A 27,180-nucleotide genomic window follows, 5' to 3' on the forward strand; every position below is an offset into this window, starting at 1 on the left:
GCATTCGTGTGTGTGAGTGTGCGTCCGTTCGCGCGCACGTGAGTGTGAGGGGGAGACAGTAAAGATAGAGGATGGTTGTTAGGTTGCAGTTAATCATAGCGAGACCTGCAGGCTCTCCGTACCATGCACATGCTGTTACGCACAGCGGCTCTTGCGCAACAGCCGCGGCTCTGTGTTGTAAATGATGAGAAACTTACTCTGTCACCTTGACGGTATTTATAGTTTTTTATTAAATCCCAGAGGTCTAATCGTGAAGGTGAAACTGATGTGTTGAGACTAAAACATCCACATGAAACTTTTGGAATGCCAAAGCATATTGTTTTGTGTTTCCTAGTGAAATAAACCCATCTTTCTACATTTTACGCAGCCTCATCTCCACCAAAGATTACATTTTTGACAGAAAAAAATGCACCTCTGCACTTTTTATGTGCATCATGCAGCATCATATTTCCCACTTAAATTTTCCTACAGACCATGCAAAGTATTGATACGTTTATTGGAAGAGCCGGTTGTCTACAGAGAGGACAGCGCCCCTCTTCTCTCCTCCTCTCCCGGTATGGAGCAGGTGGATGGGCCCCTGCGCTCAGCATCTGCTGGGACCCCACGTTTGCATCCCCAATCCTTTTTACAAATGCGCACCGTTGTTTCAATATAATCAGCTGTGGGACTCGCTGTTATTTATCCTTCCTCGCACCACTTAGAAGACATCTTCCCATGTTTAGTAGGCATGACATAAATTCTCCGAAGGAAGCCTGTTCCTTGACAGACTCGCCTTCTTGGAATCTAACCGATAATGACTTTGTGTTTGCCGAGGCTCGCGCACCCTGGGGTGTTGGAGGAGAGAAATGCGTTATGGGCTCGTGTTTCAAAATCTCCCCTCTCTCCCTTAAAGATCAACTAGGTGACACGAGGGATGCGGTATTTTCACTGTTGTTAGGCCAAATTATATTTCCATCTGATCGATGGAGACACGGAGCAGCTCTGCGCAGTGCGTTCAGGACAGACGCGGCTGTGGTGAGGAGCAGGGCATCACCAAGCCCCAAACATTTGGCAGTACTTTGGGCATTCCTTGTAAAACACACACACAAGGCAAGGCTTCTAGAAAGAGAGAAAACACGCAGTGTAACATTAATTCAGACATTTTTCCTGCAACGTTTGAAACGAGATAAATAAGCTCATGTTTCCAGCAGGTGTCTGATCACCTCGGTGCGTAAACATCAGTGACCGATCAAAGAAAAGAAAGCAACAATTTTAATGTTCAAATTATGAATCAGGGGATCTGATTGTTTTTTTCTATTCGTGGTGTTTTCTGACACAACCAAGCCATAAAAAGCAGCACCTGTTTACCTCTCAGCGAGGAGAAAATTACTCAAACAAAATAGATGCCAATGTGAAAACGAACGTCCCCTCAGAATTTATTGATTTCCTTTTTGATTGATTCCTGCATTCAAGACATTTTCATGTATTTTATATTTCGGGTTTAATTGTGAATTATTCCAGAATTAATCAATCAGTTTATTTCCATATTAACTGATTTGTTTTTAAGGCAATGAAACACTTCCCTCCTGAATATTTGGCTGGAGGTGATGCTGTCACAAATTTGAGAAATAGATGAAAAAAATGGGAATTAAATATTTTTCTTCTTATATTTTATTAAGTTTGGAGTGTTAAGATTACATATTGATAACTCATCTACATGCAATCGTTTTCCATTATTTCGTTTTTCTCCAAACTAACGAAATTAACAACAGTGGCGATTAAAGCACGACTGCGAGCAGATAATTCACACCTTTCACAAGAGGCCTTAATAGGCGTTTAATCTTTGAGGAAACTTTTTTTTTCTATAAGCCACACAGCAGGAGATTCACAGCCTTCACAATCCACGCGTGTCAACAGGAAACAACACGAACAGCATGCAATTTAAATGAAATCAATGAAATGGATTCGATAAATACTGCCTATTTTCTCAGCCTCTTAATGTTCAGAAATCGGTGCACATTTTACAAAACACCGCGAGAGGGAACTTTCATAATTGTTTTTATGGAGCACAAAAAAAAAAAAATACAAACATTAATTAGGAGTTGAATTATTTCCCAGGCATTACGGAGTGATAATATTTGGAGCCTTAATTGACCCGCTGCTGTACATGCGTGACTATGAATATCGACCCTTGCAAGTTAAAAACCCCGGAGTTAAGTGATACTACGAGCCTAATTGGTTCATCGGGGATAATTTCTGCACAATACAGCAGCCGTAGGCCGCGTCGTTTTTTATTTATTTATTATTTTCCCCTCCGCTTCAAGCCGGAGGAACGTGGGAACAAGTAAAGGATTAGAAAAGCTCGTAAAAAATGTGCCCAAACCTCCACCTGAGGATCTGGTGCTGCCACCCAGGCTTTCAGCAGAGCCCGGAGAGGGAGAGAAAGAGAAAGAGAGAGGAAGAAAGGAAATCAGTGTATGTCTTTAATCTAAAACTATCTCTAAAATAGAATCTTCCTTTTCTTTTTGCAAGGGTGCTGTAACGCGGCTTCCTTTGAAGTGCGACAGGTCGACTATGGGCCGAGACCTGGAAGAGGTACAGTGGCATTACAGCTTGCTTCTGTCTGCTCTCAGTGCTGCCTGCTGCATCTCACACGGAGACTCTTTTATCCACATGCCAATACAAGGCTTTATAATGTGCAAATATGCATGAGAAATAAATGCAGAATTTTAGATAATCTTAATAATAATATAAAAAAAGAATACTGAACATTTTCTTATAAATTTCACTTTTTGCATTTCCTAAATTTCACATGTAACTTTCTAAATTTTTCTTTTCCTCACATAATGCATTTGCAAATTTAAGATCCTGAAAAACTTTTAAAATCAAACCCAAAAGCTGCACAGGATTGTAATAAAATCAATATTTGTATATTTTTTATTGGTAATGTTAATTTTTTCCCACCTTATTTAAAAGAAAAACTGTGCGGGGATTAGCTCAAAATGTCTGTTTTTATTTAAGCATCAAATTGTTGGCATTTATCATATAAATATCACAGCAATATGAAAGTTATTTTTAAAAAATCCCACCCTAAATTCTGGCTTCAGTTCTTCCATTTCCATCTTTCTTTAATATGTTTTCATGTTTTTATGTCTTGTGCCATATTTAAACTTTTTGTTAGATCAATTCGCAATTTGATTTTCCCTGATTCCATATATTTGGTTAATGCAGTGCAGCCCATAGAGTCCTGTGTGTGTGTGTGTGTGTTAAACCTCTGAATGCTGTTAGCTCAGGACATGATGACAGACGTATTAGTGGAATAACATGCTCTGCTTTGTTTTGTCTGACTGAAGAAATGAGGTTGATATTATCCTCTCCAGTGCAGATCACAGAACGCACTAATCTGCCTATTAACACACTGATACACTTACAGTGGTGAGTGTGCGTGTGTGTGTGTGCACACGTTGTTTTACACAGTGGGGTACAGGCGTGTTGCATGTTGCATGTGTGGTGCATATGCACTGCTTCTTGCCATTGTGTGGGACTAGGAGGCAGTGATTTGATGCATATGTGTAGAATTATCCACAGTCAGTGAATGTGTGTGTGTGTGTGTCGTTACACTCAACTGTTATTATTTCCATGTCTGTCTTTGATGGGTCGTTGCACACAGAGCATATGGATGCCTATGCGTACATGTATCTGGTGTCAAGTGTGCATGTGTGTGTATGTGCTCTGACACTGAAGTTTATGTATATGTGCGTGTTTGTGTCTGTGCTTTTGCCATTTATTTTTCTGAGTGGGTGGCTAAATACTCATATGCCAGTTGTGTGTGTGTGTTTGTGTGCGTGAGAGAGAGAGAGGGAGAGAGAGAGTGAGTGTATGCAGTTTTGTGGGTGTGTGTCCTCTCCCTCTCTGAGTGTGTGTGTGTGTGTGTGTGTGTGTGTGTGTGCGTTTCTGTGTGTTGGCTCTGGCTCCATGTGTGTGTGGGTGCGAGGTGAAGTGTCTCTTGGCTGGCCTTGGCTGGAGAGCTGGAGGAGAGCAGAGGTGAAAGAGGAGATTTGCAGAAAAGACACGCACCACTTCCCCCATTACTACTTTTTCTTTTTCTTCTTCTTCTTCTTCTTCTACTACGTCTCTGTCTCTCACTGCCTCTTCTTCTTCTTCCTCTCTCACTCGCTTTTCCTTCCTCTTCTCATTCCCCACACCTCACCCCCCTCCCCCCTTTTTCCTTTCTCTTCTTCTCGACTATCTACAACTCTACCTCCACCAGCGGTCCTCCACATGCTAAATCACATTGTTTTATTCTGCAGCTACTGTCTTTATAGAAAGAGCTCTTGAGATTGAAGCTGTGTAACAAAGTGCCACTATGGGCGTTATGGTTACCATTTGAAATAAGACACACGGACATGTGTGAGAATGTTTCTTCAGTGAGAGGAAGTGACTTTGTATGCCTCTCAATCAGCCTGATTGGTGAGGATTCATATCCCACCGATAGCACCTGTCCATCACTGTGAAGTTGTAGTTGGCTCTCGCAGTGTTTAATACAATTATTGCAATGCTACCGGCCTTTTTAGAGGGTCCACATCATGACATAAGCAGTGCTGAGAAAGGCCACTGTGGCGTCAGTCAGCGGGCACCTCTCTCTGTCTTTGTGCATATGCAACACTGATGATGTGAGTGTTTCCTGAAGGCAGCATTATTTCTGCAAGAGAGAGCTCAGAAATGGGAGAGTAAGATTGAGTGGGAAGGTGGCTGAAGCTACTTGTATATTTACTGTATGTGTGTGTGTGTGTGTGTGTGTGTGTGTACTATTAAGAACCCATCTTTGACGGAGTAGGAGGATGTACAAGGTCCCATTCATGCTGTGGTCCCCACTATATTTACCCAGGCACCAACCAGGGAGATATGACGTCCGCAACATTTTTACTTTTAACTTGTCTCAACTGGCTTTCTTAAATATGTTTTTTTGCTTGCATCTTTTTTATTGAAATCTGAAGACACATATATAGAATTTGTTTCCTTGATATGCCTTTTAAAAATATTTTTCAGTTGCCCCTAAAGTTGACGTCTACAGTATGTTTACGTGGACAAAAATCAATATCCATGATTTTAAATCCATCATTTTTTTGGTTTGGTTTTGTGTCAGACTGTTGAGGAAAATCCGTCAATATGACTCCTTATGCAGACATCTCCGTTCTCCTCTCTTTGCCTCACCATCTCTCACTATAACAGCCCTTTCTATAAAATCCATTTTTTTTCTCTTTTATCTTTTTAGTACATGCATGATACCACCACCAAAAAAAAAAAAAAAAAAAAAGCCCCGCACATGGCCATGATCATGTGTGTCCCGGGTCAGACAGTAACCTCTGTAGCTGTGCAGTAATGCCCTGCAGGACCAGCGTTATGGGTAAGCACCGACCCTGACTCTGTGTGCAAGACCTGGGGCAACCAGCGATCAATAAGCATCATGTGAGCATCACTCACGGGTTCCATGTCAGCTGTTTCCTGTTTTTTCCTGAGGAGACGGCCGCCTCACCGCCGTGGTGAACGCCCGAATAATGGAGAGGATACAGAACGTAGAGGGACGCTATCATGGCAGTCAGAAGGCTTTCTTTATCGTACGTCTGGCAGGGCAGTGTGCTGTGTGTTTTGTGTGTGTGTGAGTGTTGAGGAACGATAGAAATGCAAAGCCATCTGCTCTGCTCTTATCAGAGGGCTGAGTGGTGAAATCTAGTATAGCTGAGTCTTTCCCAGGGACTTCTTTAAGTCCTGTGTGGGCATGTGCATGTAAAAGGAAAGAAATTCAATATTTATTTCCTTTTGTTGGTCTTTATTTACTGTTAATATGTGCGTTATTTTCGAGAGAATAATCAGTGACATAGTGGTAATCTGAGCAGAAATCTTAACATGGAACTTTAAGGAGATATGTGTGGCGTTTTGGGCTGTTGTGTCGGTTTGATGCGTTTAAATGAATATAGTGTTCAGTGTGGTAGCTGAATGTGGGGTTAAGTAAACTCAGCCATGTGTGTGACACATGTGATTAGACCCCAACTGCACTGACACAATTAACAAATAGAAGAAATACAGGTGAAATTGTATGGAAAATATGTAAATGTTCTCCTCTTTTTTTTTTTTTTTTTTTTGCAAATTTTTGTGCAGATTCATTAGATATATTTAAGTTGATCAAAATTTTCATCACTGCTTCCCCTATTTCTCAGCTGATGGCTTTTTAAGCAGCTGAACACCACTCTTTCACTCTGTTTTCCCTCCTTTCATTTTCTACATTTCTGTCAAAAGAGGTGCTGTTGGTTATTTTTCTTTGGCTAGTTTCCTGTGGTGGGGAGAAGTCGCCGGTGTGAAGAGGAAGTGTGTGTTTGAAGGGTCAGTCGCTCAGGATGTCACCACCCCGCCACTGGCTAATCAGGGGGGACATAAGCACAGGGCCAGGGCAGCAACACAAACAAACACACACACACACACACACACACACACACACACACGCACACTGACACGGCAGGAATGCAGCAGTTGTCACCAAGGTCCAGGCAGTTATGAAAGGGTTGAAGTATAATTGTGTCCTCTATGCGTGTGTGTGTGAGTGTGTGAGTGTGAAGTGGCAGTACCAGGGGTCACGGGGGTGTTGAGAGCTGGGAGGGGCCCACATTGGCTTTGGTGACCCAGAGATCGCCACCGGCAGAGAGGATCATCACACATAATTGACTTAAGTGAAAAGAGACAGAGAGAGTCAGAAGAAACGTAGAGCGTACTTCGCTGCAGTATTTTAAGACGCGACCATATGGCGGAGACATTGTTGTGAGAGGCTGTTCTTTCCCGTCCTGTGTCCAGAGGAAGGTGACATTAGGTGTGACCTGTGCTAAGTGACAGGAACTTGGGCATACTTTCACCACGGCTTCTCCCTTTTCCTGTTATTCCTCAACTCCTGTTATTTTGTTTTCCTTGGAGCTGTGCCAGCGCAACGGGCAAATCGACAGCCTACTATTTTTACATCCGTCTTAAGGACCCCTGTCTGCTCGCTCTGCCTGCCAATTTGCCCCATCAGCAGTGGCAGCGAAGAAGAGCTCTCAAGGCACAGAGCCTTTCATTTTTCTGTTGGCGGTGTGGCTAATGCTGTCACTGTTATTTGAAAAAGCACTCAGGGTGAATTGCTATTATTATTGTTAAAACCATCATCATCATCAGGCTTATTTATGGTTATGGATAATTATGGTAATTTTGTTCAGGGCTCACAGTTGACTCCATCCCTTTCCCCAGCTAATCCGACATGTGCTGTTGAGTTTGTGTGTGTGTGTGTGTGTGTGTGTGCGCGTGTGTGTGTGTGTTCGTACTGTACCCGATGTGCTGGCAAATTACCAAAGTTGTTGTGCAAAGAAAATGGTTTTCCAACAGGTAACAGTGATTTCATGTCTGCTCTTCACATGTGAGGTGAGGAGAACTTGTGTGCACGCAGGCAAGAATAAATATGTTACATCTCTTAATACATATGTTGAACTCTGTGGCTTGTGTGTGTGTGTGTGTGTGTGTGTGTGTGTGGGCAAGGGGGTAAAGGAGAAGGAGAGAGAGGCTTTTCCCCCACTATTTTCTGTTTCATTTCTTTCTCTAAGTCTCTCTCGCTCCCATGTTTTACTCTCCGACTATCTTGCCGCTCTGTTCTGTTCTGTCTCCAGCTCACCGTGGAGATTTGATTGCTAGAGGCCCAGGGAGGATTTTAGGGAGGTTCTGGAGAAGGGAGGCTAGTGGTACAGGCTGTGGTAGGCTTGTAGCCAACGTATACACACACATACACACAGATATTCAGTCCTACAGGCATAGATACCTGCTTTCACACACTCATGTCTTTTCTGTGTGTAAATTGCTGCCTAACTATGTTGTCATTCTAACCACCCCCCCCCCCCCCCCAAAAAAAAACAACAAAAACTGGAGTCCAAACTCATTAGCTACTTTTTGTTGCAAGCAAAGTGTTAAAGCAACATGTGTAAGCGTTTGTTTGTGCTCTCTGCTGACTTTGTAAAGATGTTTGCGCTGTTGGATTAATAACATTTAATGGCCACTGTTAAATGCAGCTGCCTTGGCATCCCACAGCTTGTGTTTTTCTGGCAAACTGAGACTCTGGGTGGCTTTTTCTTTTTGAGGATGTGTTTTGTGTGTGTATGTATGTGTGTGTGTGTGTGTGTGTGTGAGTGTAATGAAATGCCACAGTGTGTGTGTGGGCTGGATGGAAGAGGCATTGTGTGTGTGTCACTGAGCATACCTGTTCACACTGCTGAATTGAACCTCTCTGCATGTGAGCTGATCACATATTGAGCGGCACTGCGCTTCACTTTCTAACGATCCATAATGTCAATTACGTCACAAATGATCTAATTAGCCTACTGTGATACACATCAATTGGTCTGACCCTGTATCTGCGGCAACCAGCCAGGGGTGGGAGGCCACCATGCGTGACCTCTGGCACCGCACGTTGTTGGCCGTCCACCTCTCGTGACATTCATTGTGCGATTGAAGTGACGGCTTTGGTCTTTTAGGACGGGACAAAGTGGGAATTCTTGTAAAGAAAAAAAGCTCTGTTTTTCAGTGTGTGTTAAAAGGTGTATTTTGTGTTGTCGACCTGCACCTGCGTGCAGTCACACGCACACACACACACACACACGTATAAACTTGCTTTCTCTATGTTGATGTTTTCCCTGTAAATGGCCTGAGCTGCCTCTTCCATTGTCGGGAAACGCACTCAGCGATAAGTGCTTTGTTGGAGCACCGTTCGCTGCGTGATGTGTGTGACTCTGACTGGCATTTAATATTTCATGGTGTTTAATCTGTTTGATATGTTTCCTCCAAATACAACAAAGCAAAAAAAAAAAAATCTGGAGCTTTTGTTTCCTTTATCCAGGCCATTACTTCACAGCTTGTTGATCAGTTTAGATTTGTAAAGGGTGGCAACAAGGGATTCAGATTTACTGCCATTTTCCTGCACGATCATAAAGCTGATAAATTTAGCATCTTGATAGGCTAAATCGGGGCCTCATGAGGGCAAAGGTGATCCTTTGAGCCCAATCAATGGGCGACCAGATATAGCTCAATAACATAAATAATAAAAAACACCATAAACAAACGACCATGTGATTTATAGCAGTAAAAAGGTGAAATGAGAGCACTTAAGGAGCAGTCAAGTTTACAGGATGTAGCAGCAAAGAAAGATAGCGCATTATGACAAAGAAGAGGAAAAGGAGCCGGCAGCTTGTGCATCAGTCAGAAGGTGAGGAGGAGGCTCTCTATGAGATCAATTGGTAATAGGCTGAAGTCACAGAGGCGATTAGAGGCGTCGACTTGCCTGTGTTGTAAATGCTGTCAGATCTGTTAAAGGAAGCCTAATACCTCTCAGGTTGAAAGCTGTAATAACATCAACTGTAACTGGATCCGCGGGGAAGTGCAAGTGAGTCTGTGTGTGCGAGTGGAAAAGGAACGGGAGGAAGACGAAAGTGTTTCATTGTGTGTGCGTGTGTAATGTCTAGGTGTGTTTGTGTGTGTGTATGCGTGGTATAAAGCAGCAGCAGCGCGCACAAAGGCGAGAGCCGCGGGGTTGCTCCTGGCATTTTTTCGGTCACCAGATGCCTGTCACTGCTTTAAGGGGGAAAAAAAGAGCAGGGGATGAGGAGGGGAGAAGGACAAAGAGGAGGGAGGGAGAGAGAGGGGAGAGGTGGGATGAGGGGGGGGGGCACCGCTGTTCAAATCATGTCACGTAGCGCTAATTCATCCAGCCTCATTAGAGAGAGGGAAGGGACCAGAGGGCCTCTCTCAGGACAGGGCCCGGGCTCAAACACACACACACAGCCACACGCAGATATATGCATACACTCATTGTCTCAGTTTTTCTCTGGCACATACTTACACACAGATGCAATTTTTTTCCTTTCCCTCACACTACACACACACACACACACACACACACACACACACACACACACACACGTAGACGTACATACACAGATGACACTGGCACATGGCGCAGTGCGGGGGCAGTTTGGGGAATAGAAAATTGCCTTCTCAGGAAGGCCCCGGCCAATTAAGGACCTGACCGTATTGAATGTCAAGTGTTAATTTAGGCTCCCCCTCCTTACCTCCCTCCAACCCCCCCCCCCACACCACCCTCACCCTTCAATTTCCCAGCAGTGGGGGGGGGGGGGGGGGGGGGCATGCCTGCGTGCGTGTGTCCCAGAGATGAGCAAATACATGTCAAGCCAAAGTTGATTGCCTGTGCCGTATTATGTGTCGCAGGCAAGTGGCAAATGTGCTCCCTCCTTTTAGCCTCTCGCGTACCCCCTGAGGGACGCCATGGTGGTAGGAGGAGGAGAGAGGGAGGATTAACTGTACCGCAGTGATAAGAATGGGGGGTTTTACACTGGGGAAGAAGGGGGGAGAGCGAAGGGGACAGACAGGGAGAGAAGTAGAAAAAGGGCACAGGGTTTGTTTGATCTCACAGGACTGGGCGGTGACTTTGATAGTCTTTTAATTGCCTTCATTTTTGCAGAGGTGCTGTCCCTGGCAGACACTCTCAGAGTAAATAGTTTTAAATAGAGAATGAGTAAATTTCCTTTACAGTTTGGAGAGCCATTTATTTGAAAAAAAAAAAAAGGTCTATTAACTTTATGAGAAACTTTAAATGATGTCAATGCGACGGCTGTGTATTACATTCACAGTTGTGGCATGATCCAGGGGCAGACAAGGTTGTTTGTGAGTTGGACTGATGGTAAATGCCCACCTCCTTACCTCCATGATCTAATAGACATCCACTTAGTCTTAATGGGCAGATTCCCTTTCTCCTCTCGTGATGACTGTTGCACTCTTTAAAGGTGGAATTGCCTGCTTGTCTTTCCTATCAACCCCCACCTCACCCCTCCGTCAGCCTCTGTATCTCATGCTCACTACCTCTCTCCCAGGATAGAGGGGAGTATTTCTAGCAAAATAAATATTAATGCATTGCTCGCATTCATACCAAAGCCAATTCTCCTGCTTTAGCCAGCCCTCTGGCTACATCTGTTAGTCAAAGGCCCTTTGTTTTACATTTGTGTCGGCGTGTTTTACGTCAACACGTTCGCCTGTGTGTTTCTGTGTGTGTCCGGTGATAGCGGTGATGTTGTGAAATTGAATAGAGAGGGTGAGTATTGATCATTTCCCCCTGTGTGTTATTAGTGCCTGCTGCTACTGACAAAGAGAGCATGAGCCACCCGCACAAACACAAACTGACATACACATTCACACACTTACAGACACACACACAGAGCCGTGTTTACTCAAGAAATACAGTATGTTGTTTGCATGTTTTGACAACCATAATACACTGCGTCAACAGGAGAAAAAGTATACTTTCCTGCTACATAATATTTTATGGAAATATCAACATTATTGCCCAGGAGTGGTGGTGGAAACCTGTAAAATTACAGCTCCTGCAGTGTTATGACAGACTGGGTTACGTGTCACTGACTTATATGTGTCAAGGGTCTGTTCAAATGGAGCAAAACATTTTTTTTTGTCCTCTTGACTCGCTCACATTTACGTGCTTTATTATTACAATCTGTTTTGTCAATCTGCTGTGAGCGATGACACGATTTGAGTTCACAAAAGGTCACGGCGAAGTGTAATTCAATCTCTGATCACTGATATCTAAACAGCCATTCCTACAGGCCTCCAGGGCCGGGGGAGAGAGAGGGTGTCAAAGCCCAGTGTAAGTGCTCCGTCTCTGGGTAGATAGTGATGTCTGCAGGGCCTCTGGAGCTCCAGTGGTCAGCCACGACTGAGAGGTCTGTCAAGCCCTAATTGATCACCCTGACCTGGGGAGCTGAGGATAAAGGGAGAGGGGTGTGGATGGATGCAATAGATAAGGCTAAGGGGAGAAGAAAGAAGGGGGAAAAAGGAAGAAATTGTGCGACCGGTGGCTTAATCTCTCTGGACTGGCCATTTTTCCCTTCTGGATGATAGATATAGTAGGCCTAGCGTGTGACACAGATGGATAATGCAAGCGTCTGGGGTGATAGAGTTATAAATTAACACATTACTGGACCTTAATGTGGACTACTGTGGACGACCTCACACCAACATCATCAACCCTCCAGGCGCGCGCACACACACACACACACACACACACACACACACACACACACACAAACACGCCTACAGTCTCACTGATGCGTCTAGCTGAGCTCAGGGTGCGGATTGTACTCCTCAAGTGGCATTGATTTGTTAAAGTGCTGAATTAGCAGGAGAAGTCCAGCTGCTGGCGCTTCTCTACTTTCTTTCTTTCCTTCCTTTTTTTTCTGTATTTTACAATTTCGCTCTCTTAACTTCTCCTCCTCCTCGCACTCTTTCTCTCCCTCCTTGTTGCTTCACTTGACTCAAAGGCTGATTTTTACTTTCTTTCTGCTCCACTTTCTTGTCTCCTCTCTCTCTGTGTGATTGACTCGCTCCTTTACGACACACCTTTTTTCTTGGTCACAAGTGCTCCTTCAAGCAGCTTTGCTCTCCTTGGTTGTCCTGGCAAATGCCTGTTTCTATTTTCCCCCTCTTCTGTCTCCAGCTGGAAGGTTTCACCTAAAAAGAACAGTTGGTTTTTCTCTCCTTCTTCTTGTGGCCCACACAATACTGCCAGCCAAAACTGTTATGTCCCTGACTTAGAGACTGGGAGGGAAGTGGTGTGTGTGTGTGTGTGTGTGTGTGTGTGTGGCTGGGGATTGGTATTTAATAGCCAGACATACAGAAGAACTAATATCCAGAGCAGCAGTAGCCTGCACATTGTAAGGCCACACACAGTGACAAGGTCCTGCTCAGCTCGCTGTATTTAAAACTCACCCAACTCCTGTAGCGCAAAGCAATGGCTTATACATCTACAAGTGAACCGCAGTGAATTCCACTGGTGTAAATGTCATTTAACAACAAATGAGTGCTTCTGGAAACTGAGCGGCATACAGCAAGGGTCACTGGTCCCTCTGTCTGCTGAGTATGTAGTGGTGTGTTGTACTTGGGCTTATGAGTTGGACAGACTGTCTGGCTTTCTGAGTCCGAGTCAAGGCCCCAAGCCAAGAGGTGCAGATTTGTTAGTGTCTGCTCCATTATCACCCATCACTCTCACGGTTTGTTGTATGTGTGTGAGTGCGTGAGGGGAAGAGAGAGAAAGAGAGAGGAGAGAGACTGTCCCCCTCGTTCTTGCTTGCTGTGGTCCAGCCCAAACAGTTACCATCTGGTGACCAGTGACTGACCCTTTTCTTGTCTCTCTCCCGCTCACACACACATAGACATATACACACACACACGCACAGTGCCGAACTGCATCCAAGTGATGAGTGAGTGACCACTCGACTCCCCCACCCTCCTCCCCTGCCGAGTGTCCGTCTCTGCCAGACCTCCCAGGTCCCTCCCCTCACTGCACACGATTGGTCGATGAAAGGTTGATGGGCGACCGATCTGTCCACAGCACCAATAAAATGCTCAATAAAGCACCGATCCCGGCCCCTGACAGGGCTAATAGAAAAACACCTAAGAGGAAAAAGCACCTAAACACACATACAGTGCACACACACATACACACAAAATCATGGCCCAAAATAAGCACATATCTCCTCGCTGGTTTAAACCACATTGCTGTTTTTTAGCTGTTTGCTTTTCTTGTGCTTGCTTGATTTAGTCAGGCCCCCTTGTGCTATGGTCCCAGTGATATCTGGTGGTTTTATTTTATTTTATTGTAATCTTAATATATATTTGTTCTATTTTAAGTCTAAAATGCTAAAATGGCTCATAAAAAATGAACTGGCAAACATTTTGATAACGGGTTAATTGTTTGTTTTTTTTTGTTGTTTTTTTTACATCAATCCATTAATTGCTAAATTGATAAAGTAATTGCCAGGTTATAAAATACTGATAACAGAAAATAATTGCTAGTTGCAGCCCTAGTCCACATATCTAATACAGCAGCCTTTAAAACACAAACTTGGAATAGGAAGTATGTTTGGTCGACAGGAAAGACCTGTCATTGTTTTTGTGTCTAGTGAGGCGCAACAAGAGAAACAAGGGTGTGTGTGTCTACACTGCCTGGGTGACAGAGATGTGAGCACCAAGGTCAGAGGCAGAGAAGAAGTGACACATGCATCACAGGGTTGTGACATGCCAGGGTCACGACAAAGGGTCACGCTGGCTGTCCAGAGGACACACACTCATCTCCTTTAGCTCGTTTCTTGGTGTGTGTGTGTGTGTGTACGAGTGTGTTTTTGTGTGTGAAAGTGTGTCAAGGAGTGACCGTCCCTTCAAAGGAATGGGAAGTAGAAGCAAACTCAACCTTTGCTTCTTCTGGGTGGGGTAGTCAGGGGAACAAGGACTGAGCGGAGAGTGGGTCACAGGCAGGGCCTAATGGTAGTGTGATGTTGTGACTAGAGCTCTCCCTTCAGGTTAAATGCAGGGAGGGGACAGAGAGAACGAGAGAGAGAGGGAAAGAAGGAGGAAGTGGGGTGTGTTGGGAAAGAGACAGAGCGGCGCGGAGAAACGGAGTGAAAGCGCAAGTGCCGCATCTCAGCAAGAAAAACACTTAAAGTGAGGGATAGTGAGCGGGGATGGGGGGAAGCAGCCAAGGGACCGAAGGAAGGAGGAGGGAGGGAGGGAGGGAGGGGGAGTGAGCGGGCGTGCGTCCCTCGCCTGAGGCTGATGCATTGTGACAGTCACTTAGAAGGATTTCACTTCCCCTAAACTGTGGCTTGCAGGAAGAAGCACCATAAGTTGGGACAATTATGGGCTGAAGGAGATATGACAGGACACATGCAGAGTGAGCCGCAGAGGGAGGGAGGAAGTGAAGCAAGGGGGGTGTTAAGCAAAGACTGTGTGTGTATGTGTGTGTGTGTGTGTGTGTGTACACTCTGGAGAACACAATCACATCATCTGCTTGCATTTGAAAGATTGGTCTGTATATGTACAGTACATATGCTGTCCAAATACTGTGCGTGTGAGTGTGTGTGCTCGCCTGTGGGGGCCAGGGAGGGGTTGTTGTTCGGTGCACGGCATGTCAAGGAGGGCTGGCGTCTCACTCCTCTTGGTACCGTATGTTACCACTCTGCCTCCCTCATTCCTTCGCCTCATGTCTGTAACTTAACCTGGTGACGGAGGGTAGGAGGGAGAGGAAGAATGAAAAAAAATACAAGAATTTGGATTTAAATGCTGCCAAGAAAACATGCCCTATTTTTTTTCTGTTCCTTGGTTGATTTGATTCCTTCCTGTGATTTTTCCGTTTTGCATGTTAATAGTTCGGTCTTTTGTGTCATAGCCCTGATAAGTGTCCTGAAAGTTCTTTTTCGCTACAGTACATTGTATTACCCCCGTGCTGCGAGCTCTGCCAAGAATGTCACTGTAATTTGAGTGTAAGTGGATTCCAAGAAATACACTTTTCCTGTTTCATTGAGTCGTTTTGCTTTCAGCGCTATTATGTCCTTCGTGCGAGTGAGGTGCTGGTGAAATTGTCTCTTGGTTTTTCTCTGGCTTGTGTCTTTCCACATGGCACCTACAGTTACAGTTCACCTACAGTTCTCTTAATTCTCTTTCCATTCCCGGCTGTGTGTGTGCGCGCAGCACGATAAATAATGACGACAGCAAAAAGAGCTTTCATTTTGAAAAATATACTACACTTGACCGCTCTGTGATACCATCTATTCAAAATAAAGAGATAGATGTGCCTCTTTCCCCCTGTCTTTGGCTGGAGTTGTCTGGAGTTTTTTTATGTTCCCTAAATGTTTTTAGTTCCCTGCATGTTTAACAGACAGTCACAATCAGTAAGGCTAAATTAAATCTACCAGACACTGAGAACTTTACATGCCTTCCTACTGGCATTTTAAGTATTTAGGATCACAGGTAGGTCGCTTTATCTTTGGCATTTGTCCACTTTAGCAGGTAATTTTGATTTACAATTGATAGCTAAAACAGCACTTGAATTCACATAGTAACCACTCACAGTGTTGGTCGCCACTTGCATCTGCAAGATATTTGATTTTTTAAGACATGGATGAAAATATTTTGAAGATAATGATTCCTACTGCAGCCGCATAGACACAGTTTTCCCTTTAGTGATGTGTAAACTAAGGTTTAATCCTCCGTCCTCACAACATTCCCTCCCTGCTCCGCTCCCTCCTCATCAGTATGGCAGTTGTGTTTGCTGAGCTGGCTTTTGATAGACTTTCGTTTGGTTTGGTCATCTGAGATTTGGTATTAGCTCTCCCCTCTCTCTTCTTTCCCCTCTCTTTCCCTCCCTCCCCGCCTCTCTCTCCTGTGGGTTTTATTCAGATGCACCTCCAGACTGTGCTGTGTGAGGGAGTGACGGAGGGATGGATGGAGGGGAAGGAAGGTGGGAGGGGCACACTGGGACAGAGGTTGAGGGGTATTAGACCCCTGAACACAGCTGGGACCCCCACTATCAAAGAGATGGTAATGACCGTCTGCTAGCATTAGAGAAGCTGGGATGAAAGAATGGCCAACAAACCCACTGAGAGAGGAGAGTTTGGCACTGTGTCGAGCCTGAGCACGTAATCGCCGCTGCCACCTCTGCCTGTCGTGTCCAAGGGACTAATGAGCGAGAACAAATGTTGACAGATTTTTATTTTGCGATTTAATAGTAAAAGGTCAAGAATGAGATGAAAGCAGGTTAGGGGAGAGTCGTAATTAGCAAAAATATGCATTCACAGAAATCAGCAGCTCAAACCCCAACACAGTTTCTTGAGTAATGTTCTGACCAATTAAAGCACTTTGTCAAAGTGCATCCTCCTCATTCATTTCAATGACAGCAATGCCAGACTCAACTTATTACACAGCTTCATCCTGTGCGGCCAATCAAATATTGTCAGTGTGCGGGACAGCAGATAGACCTATTGTCACAGTGACAAGCCTTCAAAGCAGAAGTCTCACTTCCTGTATTGCATTTCATTTTCTCACCCATAGCAACATGTCCACATCACCACAGTGCCTTGCCCTTTTTTAACACTGTGCTATTTTTGGTCTGAACGCCTCCTAAGAACTTTCTTGAGCAAACAAAGAGGCGGTAGAAGATCCCAGAAGTTGTGCAAGTAGTTATGTTTATGTTTAATCACAGCAGCGTGGACCCACCCCTGCTTAGCTGAGGCAACGGCCTGACTGTTATTAGCCTATAGGTAAAAAAGAAGGACTGCTTCCCACTCCTTAGTGCCTATTACCCATACCCCCTTGCAGCAGTCAGACTAACGGTGACATGGGTCAAGAAGGGTCATGAGCTAAGCACCCCATCGGCTATAGAGTCAATAAAGGACTCATGTCTGTCCACAATGGCCCTTATAGTGATCTATTTAAGTGAGAAAGCAATGTGCATTTGTATGTTGGTGGTGTTTGAGCAGAGATCACCAGTCAGCAGATTATGATCCAGGTTGTGACTTGCTGGAGCTTCTCCCAAGTACATTAAGATCTCTCCACTAAAAAAATTGTTTACAAAGGTGCAACCATGGACTGAGGAGCACACATTTTTCTGGCCCCAAGTCCATTTTTACCACTGGTAGCTGCAGCTCTCCATCCAGTCCACGCAGGCTTAAATAATTTATCTCCCCTTGCTCCCGCTCGATGTTGCACTCTCTCTCCATGTCGCTCTCCGTTGCTCCCTCCCTTTTTGCCCCCCATTCCTCTTAGCACTTGCTTCATTTGTTTGCTTTGAGGAGCTAAATCTTGTTTGCGTGTATTAATAAGTCAAGGCGGATTATCCCCCCCCCCTCCTCGCCAAAGCCCCCGTAGCGTCCTAGCCCTCACTGCTTACACTGTATTTGCGGCCGGGTGGCTCTGTTTGCAGAATGCCCCCCCACCCCATACCAGAGAGGCCTAGTGCGCTAGGCTAATTAGATTAATTCCGATGCATGTAATGATTGCTCGCCATCTATTTTTAATGACTGGTGCATATCAAAGAGTAGTAAAGCATGCTACCAGCGAAGCCTGCTCACACTCCCCCAGTGTGTCAGGCACTATAGGGGGCACTGGCTTAGTGTTAGAGTGTTAGCATATTGTGTGTCTATGTGTGTGTGTGTGTGTGTGTGTGTGTGTGTGTGTACAATTGTGTCACTGCAGGCTAAGAAGGAACATGTGCTCAGCTTGGCCTCTGCCTGGCCTCTTCAAAAAAACAAGAACACAAATAAATAAATTAGCATCCACTAGATGACACATTTTTTTGTGGTTGTGATATACATGCTTCCAGCTGTTGTCGTCTCCGGGGGCTGCTCATACAGATTTCTTTTTTTTTTTTAAATTTTATTTTGAAGGGACTGGAAAATAAAATAGACAGCTGAGGTTAGGACATGCAGTAAAAGAGATGCAGAACTAATTTAAAATCTGTTTAAAGTAAACAGTATGAGTATTACCTTTTGTTGTTTGCTCTATTACTTCCATCCAATGTTTTCTATTCTCTTTCAAAACACATCCTGTTATCCCCGCTCCCTCTCCCTTGTAGTAAATCAAAAAGTAAACCCTCCTCACAGTGTGTCATTAAGCATTAAGCCACGGCTTATACCTTGCCATCCCTGAACAAGTGTGTTCATCACCCCTCTTTATGCATTTGAGATGTTGCTCATCTTTAATAGATAGATCTAAGTCTCTTCCCTCTTTCTTCACCCCTCTGTCTCTTGGCCCTGTAAAAGGGAGTATAAATATTTGAGAGGAAAGCAGTTCAAAAGTGGGGAAAAAGGGGCGTTTAGCGAAGCCATTTGGAAACACAAATCTGAAATGAGAGACTGTGAGGAGTAAAGGAGGGATGACAGGAAGAGCGCGAGGAACAGAAGTCATTCAGAACAAACCCCTCATATACATCTCTCTGGCTCTCCTGATTTTCTTCTTCTGATCCTCTCTCTCTCATGCTGAATAAATACATGCAACTTACAACACACACACACACACACACACACACACACACAGGGTAGATTTCCATAAAATATTAAAGAAGGTGTTTCCTGTAATTATAGCACTGTTTGCCTCTGCCTCAAAGCCTGATCTGTAATTAAACAGGATTGCACACGCATATGCCAAAGTAAAGCACGCACAAACACACCTCCACGCCCCCAGACACACACACACACACACACACACTGAGCGAGGTGCAGATTTGTGAGTAGATCGCTGTAATTCATACTCTCATAACACAAGCTCAAATTTGTACACACACACTCAATGGACTCATTCATAGACAAGTCCTCATACACATCAAGGCTTGAGCAAACACACACCTTCCACTTCCTCACACACACACACACATATATAGACCCATCTTTACCTCATTCCCACAAGGAAAAAAAAAGAGGAGTCTGTAATATGCTATCTTTCCCAGACACCCTATTGTGATGTTATCTCCATAACTATCCATATATTGATCCACCTCCCTCCTTCCTCCTCTTTAATTCTCTCTCCATCTGCCCCCCTCTCTCCCACCCTTCACCCGCCCAGCCCTTATCTAATCTGGCTATGCCACTAATGGCAGCCATTCCCAGCCATGAACAAGTGCCATAATGTGCTCTGGTAAGCCGTTATGATGTGAAATGACCCTATTGATTGGCTTGCATCCCCACTGACAAAAAAGAAGTGGCGGCAGTCACTTATTACTGTTAATGAGCTGTGGGATGGGCCCTAAGTGGCACGGCACGCGTGCACACTCACAAATGTGCACACACACACACACACAGACGCAAACGCGCATGTGCGTACATATGCAGACTTGCGCACTTTGCATAATTGTGGAGGCATTACTCCTACCTGTCTGTGTCCCGCCACATTTCAGCTCGTTAGCGATGGGAGGTCCCACCGTGTGGGCGAGTGACGAGCTTTTAATGGCCGCCACTTGGCATTGTCACGTCGCGTTTTCGATGACTGTTGCATCTGTTTCTATTTTTGCGTCTGTTGTACACACCTGGTGTGTCCGTAATGAACAAAGCAAGAGACTGCTACTTAGTCTGACAAATGATACAAGCTTTTGCTTTTTGAGTAAAGCGTGTTTTAGCACAGAAGCCCAGATGTGAGTTGATGTAGACTGTGTAATGGGAGCTGAAGCAGCGGTAAGTGCAATGATGGCCAAAACAAAACTGGGAGGTTTGGTTAGACACCAGTGTTTCGGGGCCACAGGCGTAGATCTGACTCCGACATTGTGCCGTGTAGACAGAGGAAGGGTGTGTATGCCAAGCTGCTTTATGAGTGAAGGGAATCTTCTTCTTGCTCATGTGTGTGTACGCATGCGGCTGCCGTGTGTTTTCCAAGCTGGCAGCGCCTCCCGGGGATAATCCATGGGACACATCCAATCAGCCGCAGTGCATGTGCGACACATGTTTTTTTATTCAATCTTCTTGTCTTTTCATCTTCCGCCACCACCAGAACGCTTCCTGCTATTTTCTTCCCAGCTCGGGACAAACGAATAACAGATGTGAGATGTTGGAACGTACCCTCCCCTCCACCTCTCCCCTTCCCCTCCTCCTGTGCTGTGACTAGTCTGCGACAACCTTTGCACTCTCACTCTCTCCTCTCTCCCTCATTCCCGCTCTTTTGTTTCCCTGAAGCCTGACCATCCCTCGTCCGCTATGTGGGGACATGAAGCTGCGCCCATCTCCCACCCGCTCCCACTGGATGACTCTGCGTCTTATTCTGAGACTGTTTGCCTCTTTTGTGTCTGGTGTGTGTGACTCGGATAATTTTAGTGTTCACATGTGTAGACAGGTCTTGTTCCTCGGGGTCCCCTCATCTACGCAGTGAATCACATTGATTTAATTTACGGGAATGACAAGTCAGCATGGATTCGAAGAATAACTGTGTCATACAGTTGCTTTTACATTTCATTGAGACACATCATTAAATTCCGTGGCACTCAGGAGGGGAACAGCCACAGGAAATTCTGTGGAATGGAAAGCACTTTGGAGGAGAGTTGAAGTCACCTTGAAATTAAATGTCATTATGTTTTTCTAAATAGTTGACTAACAGCTCAGAGATAGAAACATTCGAAAGCAAGAGGTTTGTCACTGAAGTATTGAAGAGATCTTGCAGCTACAGTGGGATTTTCTGCTATATGGCACATACAGTGCGCGTTCTCTTCCCATACAAATCAATCAAGAACTTTAGTAATTAAACTATAATTCAATACATTTGCTTATTTATTAGATCCTCAAACGAATAAATCAATGGCGTATCAATGTTGCATACTTGAAAAGATTTATTTATGCAAGGCTGCGGCTGGAACAGAGGATATAGTGGGGTGTCTGGGAAGAGTCAATATTTTCATATGTAAGCCTGTGAAATTAATGACCTAATATCTGCAATGAGAAAGCTCGTTTTAAAGGCATAATCCTCGCCCTGTTTCTTGGGAAGACAAGAGCAACTGAATCAATGAAGGTTTAGACTCAGGGAAATTAATACAGCATACACACACATGTATGGACTCGCACACACAAACACACACGCAGTTTTTTTCTATCTAGTTTGCCAGCCACGCTGTAAGAGAGAGTGTACTTTTATTCTATCATACAAAGTGACAACCTGTGACAATATGAAATTGGTATTAATGTTCTCTTATTTAAGGTGAAAGGAACTGATTAAATGAAATAATACCTACAGCCTTATTTCTGTGTGGAACAAAAAGCAGTGCATGACATTTGGCAGTTCTTTAAAGTAGCAATCAGTTACTGTATTAAATCCAAAGGCCAACTTCGAGGGGAAACTGTACCTGCACTTTACATAGTGAAAACACATGTCGAAGGAGTGATTTCTAATTTTACTTTAATATGCTCCAGTTCACAAACTGTACACTCTGAGAATTCAGATTGTGCAGCCGACCTTTCTTCTTTTAGTTCTGAGGGCTCATTTATTTTTGGGTTGTGCAACTGGTGCGTATGTTACCAAGCTGATTGGTTACAATGCCAGGAAAGACAAAAGCTTTTTTGAATTCACCAAAGAGCGGTAGTTTCCTGCACACGCACACACGCATAGACACGCTCACTCATTTTGAATTAAAATGTCATTACTTAGCTGGAAAGCAGGAGCTCAACAAGACAGAGGAGACGGGGAAAGGGAGAAAAAGAGAGACCAAAATGGTACTTAATTCTTTTCATTATCCAAATGAATGAAAATCACATCAATGCATCAAGACAAGGCCGTGCATCTGTCTCAAAATTAACTCACCAATTATGTGAGGAAGCTAATGAAGGCAGGGGCTCAGTGTGGCGATAGCTCACAGCCGTCAAAAGGCTTTTGATTCCATTTGGAGGAAAGACCTCTGAGGGCAGTCTGGTCCGGTGCCAGCTGACCTTCTTTATCTGACCTCTGACCGCCGTAGTGGCTCGGGAACTGGGCTGATAGCTGATTTGTTGGCTCGCCTGATAGCCAGGAGAAAGAGAGAAAGAGAGAGAGAGAGAGTGTGTTTGTGTGTGTTCTTTGAATTTTAGTTTTCACTGAACTTCTCAGCACTTGTTGTAGATATTCATGACAATTACTTGCTGGTTGGATGACTTGTTAACAGTGTTGCCGCCTTGCAGCACACTGACCCTGCACTCAAGCGATGTGAGTGCCAACACTGTGTCTCTACACCGTGTTTTAGCATCCATAGGAGGCCGCAGCGGCCGAGGAAAATAGGAAGAATAGGATGGTAGGGGGCATGTAGAGGACAATCATTAGACTGCACAGAAGGAGGGATGAGGAGAGGCGGCTGGGTGTGAGAGGATGAGAGCAGGAAGCTCAGCGGTCCCCGAGCATCTGGCAACGCGTCGCGGGGAGCCACGGTCCCTGTCATTAATAGTGATGAAATCATTTAAGCCATCAGGACTAAACGAGCCAGTTAAGAGACACTCAGCGCTATACTTGTGTCTCGAGACGGAGAGGCATCGCCTGTGTGCACTGCTGGCATTGACATACAGAGAGGGAAAATAGATGTGTGTGTGTGGAAGCTGAGAGAGTGTAGAAAGTGCATTATTATGATGTGGGTTTTGTATTATTTTTACTGAGCCACCTTTATAATGAACCCAAATGAACCCCTGCTTTTTTTAAAGGATAACTATCAAAATATTTTTTTTATTTTTAACTTTAAATAAAGTTTTGAATTTGAATTGGTTCATTACAGAAACTAAATTAATTAATATGTCTGTATTTTCTGTGTTATTTTGAAATTAACATTTTATAAAATGCAGTTTCTCAGCATCAGATATAGCCATATGTTGCACACTACATAAGCTATAAATTTAAGTTCACTGTTGTGGCAACATCTGGTCACCAGGAAAGGCAATACACAGCAGGCAATAACAGACAGCTACAGTAATTGTAACAGCAGAAGAAGACGAAGAAAAGAGTACATGCGAAGAAGTGATAATAACTTACACAGTTCAAACTCAACAATCACTAAAGTTTTAATTCAAAACACATTATTTACATATATTTGGCTCACACCACATCTCCTAAACCTTGTGGTGTGTTTTCTGCTTAAAAACTGAGTATGTTGGTTAAATGGAGACCCATTGTGTTGACATGAGGACCACAGGGCTGAAAAGCATTATGAGCTCACCACTAAATGAGTAGAACATTAAATGTGGTCCTTTTTATATCAAGTTCCAGCCTCAGCAGCAGCTCTGCTGAAACAGTTTTAACAACAAACAGGTCAATTATCTAGTCCGAGCACTACCTGTACATTAACTCCATGTTCTCGACTCTGTGTGCATTATGCCAGGAAATACTTGATTTTTGTCACGCCCGTGAGAAGAACATAAACTGTGTATGTGTCTGTATGATAAAAGTTGGTGGAATCAGGCAACAAACTGTATAACTGGTGTGCCACAATTTACAAGAGATGTGCCATCATCAGAGCCGTAGCGAGTGGAGGACTAAACCACTGGCTAAATCTGCCATGAAATACTAGACTGCTGCAATAAAACCTGAGCATCTGCACCAAACTGGAAACAGATGAACCCTGTCAAGGATACATTGTGCTTTTTTCCACCTCCTTGTTTCCTACAAGGCTGCGGGTCTTCTCTGGATGAGCGGTGAGAATAGCGATTTTGTGCATAATTACGTGTGTTGACGTGCACGCACAGTGCGCAGCATGTGCCGATCGCGTGTGTGTGAGAGTGTGCACTCTGGTGTACTCTTGTCGGCCTTTGTGTGTATCATGTTATGGCCTACACAAGTACTGAGGCCACAAAGGAAATCCATTGCCAACAACAGCACAGCTACTGGCAAGGAGCCATACCACCCCAGAGGCTTATGGGATAGGGTTTACAACCAGAGACGAAGTGTAGGAGGGTGAAATCTGTAAGGGTCACCCTGTGTTGAACACTATATAGTGTCCAGTTATTCCTCAGAAAACTGTCAAATGCCTTCCTAGAATTCCATATTTCTCACATTTCTCAATAATGATCTTGTACATGTGGAGATAAAAAGCAACACTCCGCCTATAGGCCGCTCCGCACCCGATGAACAAATCAGGCTATTAATACCAAGTATTACACTGATGTAGAGCAGAGTACCGGAGATTTATAGACTACATTAGGAGTCAGACGAGAACATTACGGCGCTTATTGTGAATTAGGGCATGGGCTCTCTGCCTTGTTTGCTCCTGGGGAGAGGTCGTGATATCCTGTTACTTCCTCAAACCCCTCACTCAGAGGGGACAAGTGTGTTTTTTCCATCTCAGTCCCAGACAACTTATTTCCAGGCTTTTCGTTATATAATGATATTTGATCGCTGGATGGCCATGCTGGATGGCTGGTTACACTATACAGATGTACGATGGTGATTGGTTTATTAGCCATATAAACATGATGATGTGGTCTGCTACTAAAGTAACTGCGAGATGGCTGGGTTGTGCCTCTTTCTTATTCTCCTGGTGGCTCAGTTAGATGATGTGTTATGTTTGTGGTAATTCATCTGAGTCAGTGTTAATAACGAACATACATTTTTTAATGGCATAATGTAGAATTTGAACCCGCAGCCAGAAACCGCCACGCTCACCACTAAGCTAGCCTCATTCCCTCTCCTTTGTCTTGTCATCCTTCTCTCCAGTGAGCATCAGCGCTGCCTTTCGTCAGCGGCGGTGCCGTCTATTGACAGAGCAGTACATTCTAGACATATCTAGGGGATTAAGTTGCAAATTTAAGCAATGGGAAAATCAATGGGTTCCTCTTTTAATTCATGAGAAAGGCTGTCACTGTGAAAAAACAGCAGGGAGATGTGGCTGTTTAGATCACATTCATCCAGGGAGAAGCAGAGATGGAGGAGGAGAGAGTGAGGACAGCTTCCTTTAAATCTCTCCATCAAATGGGGGGAAAGGCGGATGGTGGCTTGCCAGAGATAAAAACCACTAGAGAAAAAATAGATCCTTTGTTTCCACCTTTATCAGCGTTCTGTGCTGCCATTTGTTTGGCTGGTCTTTCACAGACGAATTGCTGAATATTTGAATGTGATAGAGCTTTCATTTTTCTTTATCAGAAATGAGTGTACTCTGGTTTAGGAGCAGGAGTGTGTTTCTTGTCTTTTAAGTCTGTGTAGAAACACTCGTAGTCAGCAGTGTTGGGAGAGGCTGCCGCAAAGGTTTTAAGTACTACCTGGCCTCTCAGCCAATAAAAACAGGTATCTGCCTGCACAGATGTATACTTTCTCTCTTGCCAGAGAATTTTTTTTTTCACATAAAGCTGAGAGGTCACCCAGCCTTTTGTTTTCATCCGCAGAGAAACTTCATTTGTTTAAACTCTTGCCACCAGAAAGAAGGAGTACAACAATTGTATGAGAGGTGATAGAAGAGAGAAAAATCTACCCTGCCATGGTTGTAGAAAAACGTTGTTTTTTCTCAAACACAAGTCACCTAATTTCTGAACATTAGACGTTTCTGGCAAACATTCAGTAAAGTCATCAGATCCCTGTGTTTTATGACTCCTCTAAACAAGTCGCGTTCATCCCCAGGTTACACTCTGGTGCTGTGTATCCCCTGCTGACTTCAGGGAATTTGATTTTTTTTTAATGAACAGCTCAATATCTAATTCATTAAAGTGGCTGTTTTATTTGATGCATTTTCCTTACTCCAGCTGAATCAAGGGAGCAAGCCAGGGGATGAGGGGAGATGGCCCTGTTGATGGACGTCCAGTTGCACACACAAAGTGCGCCGGGTGTGTGCCTGCATGTGTCCCTCGGAGAGACTCGAGGGGCTCCGGTCGATTGTGGCTCCTCTCCACGGGGGCTGAGAGCAGGAGTTTTACTCTGTTTGACTGCTGAAGGACGGGAGCTGTAATTGGCCTTGCACACAGACTCTCTCTCGTCATTAGAGGCAGGCCAAGAGAGAGGCTTAACAATCGGTGCGGTGCACTCTGCCAGTGCTTTCTCTTTTTCTCTGAGCGTCTATGTGGCAGTGAAAAAGCATAAGGAGACATGTTAGGCTTCAGTGCTGTATTAAAAATGTCGCCCATGGCTCCTCTTTGTGTGTTGTGACTGGGCAACATGCACATTTACCCTTAATGCTGGTAAGGGGTAGCGATCTAACGATTTATAGGCCCCTGCTTACACTTCAGATGCTTTTCATTCATTGGCTGGACTGGATGAGAGGGGTTGGGTTTGTGTGTGTGGCAGGAGAAGACCTGTAGATCTGGAATGCTTGATTGTCGATTAATGGGATCATGCAACATTTCTAATCTCCTGTCTCCGAGTTTTTTGATTTTCCAGCTGAATACCTGCACACTGCTTTCCCTCACCACCTCATCTTTATAGGTCCAGTCTGGGCACGTCACTGTATGTATCCTCTGCTGCTCTATAATTAGCACGTTTCTCATTTAGCAGCTCCTCTGATCACCTGTCTGATCTCCGCATAGATCACACTCTCTGCGCAGACACACTCATCCCTCTCCAACACAAATGCATGGTAGCAACAGATGCAAGAGGCACAGTTTCATCCAGAGGCATGATAGAAACAAGTATTGCATAATATAAAAAACAGGGAATCTGATATACAGCAGGTTGGAGGCCCTGAAGAGAAAAAAAAGTATAGAGAGAAAAGGTGTAGTAAAGTGAAACAGAGGGCCTTGGTGGAAATATGAAGGGGTCAGAATAAGAGTGGAAGGGGCTCCCTGGCGAAGGCCTGGGGGGGCGGCTGGGGATGTGTCAGGTGCCTGAGCCGCGCTCTGCGCTGGGCAGTGTTGTTGTTACACCGAGGGCAGC

The 27,180-nt window shown here is 44.5% G+C and overlaps 1 protein-coding gene across 3 annotated transcripts in view; it reads left to right on the forward strand.

Moving 5' to 3' along the window:
* Positions 1-27,180, forward strand: part of bnc2 (basonuclin zinc finger protein 2) — a 184,898-nt gene that overhangs the window by 91,391 nt on the left and 66,327 nt on the right. Inside the window, exon 3 of one of the 3 annotated variants that reach the window (XM_033623203.2) lies at positions 2,512-2,574. The exons of the other annotated variants lie outside the window; for them this stretch is intronic. Coding sequence (XP_033479094.1) covers positions 2,512-2,574 — 63 coding nt within the window. The remainder of the gene's footprint in view (positions 1-2,511; positions 2,575-27,180) is intronic. 3 annotated transcript variants of the gene reach the window in all.

The sequence above is a fragment of the Epinephelus lanceolatus genome, chromosome 3, assembly GCF_041903045.1.
Source record: "Epinephelus lanceolatus isolate andai-2023 chromosome 3, ASM4190304v1, whole genome shotgun sequence".
Classification (NCBI taxonomy): Eukaryota; Metazoa; Chordata; class Actinopteri; order Perciformes; family Serranidae; genus Epinephelus; species Epinephelus lanceolatus.